Source organism: Pteropus medius, unplaced genomic scaffold (assembly GCF_902729225.1).
Source record: "Pteropus medius unplaced genomic scaffold, Ma_sr-lr_union100, whole genome shotgun sequence".
Classification (NCBI taxonomy): domain Eukaryota; kingdom Metazoa; phylum Chordata; class Mammalia; order Chiroptera; family Pteropodidae; genus Pteropus; species Pteropus medius.
This window is the reverse complement of record NW_024350227.1, coordinates 1-8,230: the sequence shown is the minus strand read 5'-3', so window position 1 is coordinate 8,230 and position 8,230 is coordinate 1. Positions and strand designations below refer to the sequence as shown.

General features: G+C 37.8%; 1 protein-coding gene across 1 annotated transcript; it reads right to left on the bottom strand.

Moving 5' to 3' along the window:
- Nucleotides 1-5,630: 5,630 nt before the first annotated feature.
- Nucleotides 5,631-6,705, bottom strand: LOC120583104 (olfactory receptor 7D2-like). The gene is given in 2 exon segments (XM_039838446.1): nt 5,631-6,274; nt 6,277-6,705. Coding segments are annotated over 2 exon segments (1,035 nt in total). The 5' UTR covers nt 6,668-6,705.
- Nucleotides 6,706-8,230: the final 1,525 nt, after the last annotated feature.

The window sequence follows — 8,230 nt, the reverse complement described above, 5'->3', positions numbered from 1 at the left end:
AAAAGATATTTGCACATCGGTGTTTGTAGCAGCATTATTCACAGTGGACAGGACGTGGAGGCAACCGAAGTGTCCTACTATAGATGATGGGCTAAATAAGCTGTGGTATATATATACAATAGAATATTACTCATCCATAAGAAAAGATGAACTACTGCCATTTGCAACAACTTGGATGGACCTAGAGATAATCATGCTAAGCGACATAAGCCAGACAGAAAAAGTTGAAAATCACATAATGCCACTTATATGTGGGATATCAACCTAAAGGCAACAAATGAACAGGACAAACAAACAGAGACTCATGGACATGGACAATAGACTAGTGGTTACCAGAGGGGAGGTGAAAGGGAGAAAATCGACAGGGTGAAGGGGGTCAACGATGTGGTGACAGAAAGGAATCTAACTATGGGAAGTGAACACACAGTTTAAAAAAAAAAATATATATACACACACATATATATATATACACACACATATATATATACATATATATATCTCTTACTGTTAAAGTGTACAGCTGAAACTTATTAGATTTTGTTAACCAATGTCACTATTTAAAATGTGGAAAAAATGATTTACTCTGTTAGCAACTTTCAAATATACAATACAGTCTTAAAACTATAGTCACCATGCTGTACATTAAATACCCAGGACTTGAGCATATTGAAATTGAAAGCTTGTGCCTTTTGACCACCATCAGCCATTACATCTACCCTCTCACTTCTGGAAAATCTCATTCTGTTGTCTATATCTATGAGTTCAGTTGTTGTTGTTGTTGTTGTTGTTGTTGTTGTTTATGAGACTTCCCATATAAGTGAGATTATATGGTATTTGTTTTTCTCTTTCAGACTTACTACAAATTAGTAGAATGTTCAAGTTTTATCTACTTTGTGATGAATGACAGAATTTCTTATGGATGAATAATATTCCATTATTTGTATCTCTATCTATCATCTATCTATCTACCTATCTATCTATCTATTTATCTATCTATCTATCTATTCTCTATCTATCACATATTCTTTATCCATTCATTCATAGGAAACACTTAGGTTCTTCCCATTCCATATATGCTTCGCTGCTGTAAATAATGCTGCAATGAACAAGGATATATTCTGCAGATATATTCTCAAGTTAATGTTTCCATTTCCTCTGGATAAAAACCCAGAACTGAAATTACTAGATCATATGGTAGTTCTTTATGCAAGTTTTTGAGGAACATCCACACTGTTTTCCATAGTGGCTCTACCAATTTACATTCCCATTAACGGTGCATTATGGTTCCCTGATCTCCACATCCTGGCCAACATTTGTTATTTCTTGTCTTTTGATTGTAGCTATTCTAACAGGTGTGAGTTGATATCTCACTGTGCTTTTGATTTCCATTTCTTTGAAGATTAGTGGTGTTGACACCTATTCATGTGCCTGTCGGCCATCTGTATGTCTTGTTTGCAAAAATGTCTATTCAGATCCTCTGCCTATTTTATAATCAGACTGTTTATCTTTTTGCTATTGAATTACATAAATTCTTTATATATTTTAGATATTAACCCCTATATATGATTTACAAATGTTTTCTCCCATTTGGTAGATTGTCTTTTTATTTTGTTGATGGTTTCCTTTGCTGTGCAGAAGCTTCTTAGTAGAATATGATCTCGCTTGTTTATTTTACGTTATATGTTTTGCCTTTACTTGGATCAACTATTTTGTATAATTTTGAGGCAAAGTTTTTCTGTGTTTTCAATGGATCTTTTTTGGAGGAGAAGATGAGTGAGATGCATTAAAAAGAGGAGGGTCCATGGGAGAACTAGAGCTTCTACCACTGTCGGTGGTCTCGTGTTCTGAACGGATACTCAGTGTCTTTTCCTCTACTATCCACTCTCAATTCCCCTCACCTTTGAATAATATATCAGCTAGTCCAGATGGATTAACTGTTGGGGTGATCCTGACCTTCATCTCTGAGGGTTTTGAGGTCCAGGGAGGTGCGATGCCTGGCCTAAAGTCACATACCCAGTAGGATACAAAGTGGGGATTTAATCCCCAGCACTGTGGCTTGTGCCTACTTTAGTGGTCTTTCCATATTTCAACTAGTATTAAACATTGTTTAATTTCATTAAAAATAACAGTGAATAGACACAAAATCAAAGTTCCCCTTGTCATCTCTCAAAGTACAAGTATTTTATAATATAACGATAATCAAATTTGTCAAATTGTAACTGTGATTATTGTAGCTTTATGATTATAATCTCATAATGTAACATTGTAACCATTTTTGTCCTTAAAATTGTATCTACGATTGTCCTAGTTTTATTGTAGTTTTATGATTGTAACCATTTTCCCCCTTTTTGTCCTTAAAATTTTATTCTCATTTTAATGTACATAAAAATGCCTTTTAACTAATGTGTAACTTGTAGATAAAGAGCTTGCTTGCTTGAGAACCCCAGGAACAGACTTCAAAGGAAGCTGATTGATTCCTAGACATTTCTGGGCCAGAAGACGGACTGCAAAAGGCCCTACTAATAAATAAAATGAACAAGACCTCTGCTGGACCAGCTCCAGATTCCTTATTGGAGCAAGCAATGAAGGATAATTTAACAGACTCACACCTGAAAGAGGAACTCCTCACCCACTCCTTGCTAATTCCTTTGTTCCACTTACCTCCTCTTCAGGTGGCTTAAGAAACAAGCCAAGGCTAAGAAGACAAGATAGCCGGCCGAGAGACATTCTCACTCCCCTTCAGGATGAGGCTTAGAATTTCTCCCTTGTCCTTTACTCAGCCCCCTTCCTATAATAACCCCTGCGGGCACTCACAAAGGAAGATGGTCTTTATGCCAGCTGTCTACCATCTTCTCAGGATTCTGGCTTTTGAATAAACCTACTTTCCCGACACCAACCCTTTTCTCTCAATTATTGGCTCCCAAGCAGCAAGCAGCTGAAGAACTCATTTTTGATGGGAGAACTCATCGGTAAGAACACATTTTTGATGGGAGAACACTTGTTACACCCTGGAAGGTTCAAATCAGGAAATAATGTTTTCTACGTAAACATATAAGTGCACATGGATGGACATGTGGCCACAAGTAAATGCATCGAAATGTAAGGTGTGGTTATCCTTTGGCTTTCCTACCATATCTCTTATTTGCATTTTCCAATTGTTCTAACATCACTATATATTACTTTTTATCATCAAATGCTTAAAAATACTGCAAAATATTAAGAAAATTAATCTAATGAAAAATTCAGCCGGTAAATATTAAAAATGAAAGAATAAATCAAGGAAATTTTAAAAATAAACATTCATAGAGATTATATTATTAACTATAGGTATTTACAAAGTCAATATAGTTATGGTAGTTGTTATTATATTAAATGATATTAAATACACGTGCCAACAGAAGACTTTCTACTCTTCTAACATTTCCACTTCTCTCACCCATATAAGTCCATGTAATTCTTCTCTTATCATTGAGTCATCTTTAGTCCCTGAAAAAGTTCCATTGTGTCCACTGGTTTGCCCATATTCAGAAATACCTGTCTTCATCTCCATCTTCTCCACAAAACTCCACTGAAATCTCCTCATTCACTAAGACACTGAGAGAAAAGAGCTCAGAGACACATTGGTGCCTTAGGCTAAAATTTAGTACGGATGGATGAATGGATAGATAGATGACTTATAGAGGGTAGAAAACTATTCAATAACATGACTACAGCCAGACCCTCAATCTACATCCAGTGAGATTCAGGCCAGAACAGAGATTGCTCCCCATAAATCCCCTCAGACTCGGAAGTGTTGGCTCCGGAATAGGCCATTGCCCATCCCAAGGCAAGGATGTAAATTTTTCCCCCCTTATCTGGGGCAGGTCACACCCCAGGATGTCCATCCATCTCGACCTACCCTATATAACGCCTCAGCACCTGTCACGAAGCATGGAGGATATCCAGGTCATATAGCTGTTGCCCAAGATGAGCTTCACATGCAAGTTCTCTTAATAAACTCTTAATGCAATGATAGAGTTGTCGGCCTCTTTCTCTGGTCTCTTGGCCGTGGGAAATTTTATGAAACATGTAGATAGATGATAGATAGATATAGATAGATAGATAGATAGATAGATAGATAGATAGATAGATAGATAGATGATAGATATCCAGACAGAAATATATACATAAGCTAGATGTACTAGCACTAAGCCATTTGAAAATTCTTTCTTGAATATTAATTTTTTCTTTAAAAATGTGACCTGGGGATCATCTGATCTCAAACACTGAATATATCACCATTTCTGTAAAACCTTACCACTTGGCTATTTGAATTTTAAAGTTGAACATGGAAGAGGGACAAAGATGTATAGACGCTGAAAACTACAAAGAAAAGATAGGAGAAGACCTTCCAAGAAAAACCTAACATTATTCTGGGTACATAAAGTAGCAATTGCTTGTACCGAAAATACTCCTCTCCTCTCATTCCGATCATGATTATCACGTTACATCACAGATATCACATGTCACACTGGAAGGAGATTATTAATTATGGCCCTAACAGAATTTATGAGATTTTACATTTGAAAAATCATTTATATACAGACTTGGGCAAATATTCATGGGGGTCTTCCATGTACTGGTCAGCTTTCTACACTATTTCAATCTTCTAATAGCTTTATTCGAAATGGTCATATTAAGGGAAGAGTGAGTATAAAGAATAATGTACCAGCTCTTAAGTTGTTTTAGCTTAGAAGGGAAACATCACTGCCACTCATATTTTATTGGACAGATAAGAATGTATTACCACATTTACCTTCAAGAGAGAAAGGAAATGGAATTCTCTGGGGTATGCAATAGGAAAGGATAACCAGAAATATTGTCAGTCAGCAGGAAAATATACCATAGAAATGTAAACAACATCAGAATCCATGTGAAAACCTGTGCAGACTGTTAGATAAAAATATAAACTCAGTGTCAGAGTTCTGAGTTTGAATCCTGCTTTTAACATTTGGTTCTCTTCCTTCTGTAACTTTAAGGAAGGTTTTTGTTTGGTTTTGTTTTGTTTTAGCTCTCTGAGAGTCTCAATTTCCTCACCTCTAAAATGGGGACAATAATCTTTCCTATTGGGAAGATTACATAAGATAATAGAGAGCAGTTAACATATGCTTACCATATAATATGCACTAAACTTCAATTATATTTTGATATATTTTAATCATACTTTATACAGTAAATAAAAAACACTGTTGGACACACACACACACACACACACAATACAAATCCACAATCAAACACATAGAAATAAATCAAGGTAACAATCAATAATTTACACATTCTAGGCCCACACTTGTGATAACAAAGATATAGTAAATACTTCAAATATAAATTTAGAACTCATTAGTGTAGAGATAAGAAAGAAGACAAAGGACAAAATTTTTGGACAGCAGATAGGGTAGAATGGTCATCATAGAAATTACTTGGACATTAGTTGTTTAAATATGTGTTATGAATCAAGACAGAGCAGTCACAGATCCTTTAGGACTGGCTGAAAGAAGAAGACAGTTTGAGAGATTCAAGAGTAAAAACTTCAGAACGGGTTGTGCCACTGGCACCAAAAAAATTTCTCAGTCCCAGAGCCAATGGATCCATCACAGACAAGACGCTACTCTGCTGAAAAGCCTTCCCAAGGCCCCCGATACATCCTTGTTCCTTAGACTGTAGATGAAAGGGTTCAGCATTGGGGAAATCACAGTGTACATCACTGAGGCCACTGAGACCTTCTCAGAAGACTGAGTCACTGCACAAGTGAAGTAGACCTCAACACTTGTCCCATAAAATAAAGAAATAACTGAGAGGTAAGACCCACAGGTGGAAAAAGCTTTTTGCTTCCCCCCTGATGAGGACATCTTCTTTATGGATAAAACAAACCTTGAATAGGAGAAAAGAATCCCCCAGAAGGGGGAAACATCCAGGACACCAGTCATAAAATATATCAATATGCTGTTTAGAAAGGTGTCAGAGCAGGCCAACTTGAACATCTGTGTCAGTTCACAGAAGAAGAAATGTGGAATTTCAAGATCTTTGCAGAAGCTCAGGTGAATCATCAGAGAGACATGGAGGAGGGATATCATAATACCAATGAACCAAATAATAAAAACTAGTGAGCCACAGAGGCGTGGGTTCATGATGACCATGTAGTGCAGGGGGTGACAGATGGCCACAAACCGGTCATAGGCCATCGCAGTCAGAAGTAGAGTGTCCGGAATAGGAAAAATTATGGAAAAATATACCTAATGAGGCAGTTCATGTAGGAGATGGCTTTGTTCTCTGTATGGATGCTCACAAGCATCTTAGGGACTATAGTGGTGCTGAAACAGATGTCAACAAAGGACAGGTTGGAGAGGAAGAAGTACATGGGTGTGTGGAGGTGGGAGTCAGAGCTGATGACCAGCATGATGAGCAGGTTTCCAAGCACAGTGATCAGGTACATGGACAGGAACAGCCCAAATATGAAGGGCTGTAGTTCTGGATCCTCAGAGAACCCAAGGAGGAGAAACTCTAAAATTTCTGTTTTGTTTCCTGCTTCCATGTAGTTGATATATCTATGAAGGAAGAGATAAGAAAAACATAAATTAGCAAAAAGTAGTAAATTCCACATATTATAAATGTCATCTATGACATTCATGCAAGTTATTTATACTTAGCCATTTTCTCTGAGTTGGGTGTCCATTCACTCTTAAATAGAATCCTACAAAATGGAGTCTCTTATCCCAAACACCTATCTTAAGTATCCATTTTGTGATGATAAAACCAAAATGGAACTCTACAGAATAAAGCCTAGAAAACCTGACCACCTAGCTTAAGCCTCCATTTAATAACAACCCTTTGGATGGTTGTGTTGCTTCAAAATGGGACTAATAATATCATATACTTGCTGGTACAATGTCACTTCCATGGAATTCCTGCCAAAAATACAGGACTGCTGTCTAAAGACTATGGAACATCAGACAAACCCAAACCAAGAAACATTCTACACAATATATTACATGTGCCCTTCAAAAATGTCAATGTCATCAAATTCAAAGAAAGTCTAAGAACTGTTCTGGATTAAATGAGCCTGAAGAGATATATCAACTAAACATAATGCATGATCTTAAATTTTCTTTTGCTATGCATATAGATAATATTGTTAGGATGATTGTCAAAATGGGAATGAGGTAACTCGATTTAAGATGGTGTAGAAGATAAATGCTGTAAGTGCCTCCTCTAGTGACCACACCAAAATTATAACAAAACTACAGAGCCACCAGTACGTGGAGTCACCAGAGGACTGGCTGAACAAAGCTCTACAACTAGGTCACCTCAAATGACAGGTCCTCTCAAAATGATAAGAGGGGCAGAGACACGAATTGGCCTGATCTCACAACCATGTGTGGCAATCAGGAATTGGGAGGGCTATCTTGGTTGAAGAGCCATCAACCCCACCTAGGAACAAGGGATCCCAGCCACACACTGGACTTCCCACCTCATGGTTCCAGTGCCAAGAAGAGAAGTTTCTACAACCTCTGGCTGTGAAAAGTGGAGACTGAGTGATACAGAGAACTGTGGACTGTGGAGACGTTCCTCTTTAAAAGCCCACATCTGGCCTTACTCACTGATGGAGTCACTTTCTCTCAGCTCCAATGCTGGAGTAGCTGCTTGATGGGTACCAGGCACATACTTGGAGTGACTGAACTGTTGGGCTTCAGGGCGAGAACTGGAGGGGTGGCTGGCTACAGAACAGAGGTACAGGCAGAAGCCATTGTTCCTTTACCGAGCCCTCCCTGCTCCCAGCCTACAGATATAGTTGCCATCAACATGGATTACACAGGTCATTCTGCCCAGGGGATTTCCTGAGATTCCAGCTTTCTGAACTTGTGGGCTCACACAAGCTGCTTCCAGTGATTTATTCCATACAAATGGGCTCTTGGCTCCAGCTGTGAACTTGCCTAAAATCTTTATAGAGACATAAAAACTATGAAATGGAGATCAAAAACGTATAGAGAGCCACGTAGAAACAAAGAATACAATATCCGAGATGAAGAGTACATTAGAGGGAATCAACAGATTGGATAAAATGTAGGATCGAATCAGCAACATAGAGGACACGAGTAGCAGAGGAAAGCCAATCCAACAGCAACAAGAAAAGAAAATCCAAACAAATGAGGATAGCTTAAGAAGCCTATGGGACAACATCAAGCATAACAAT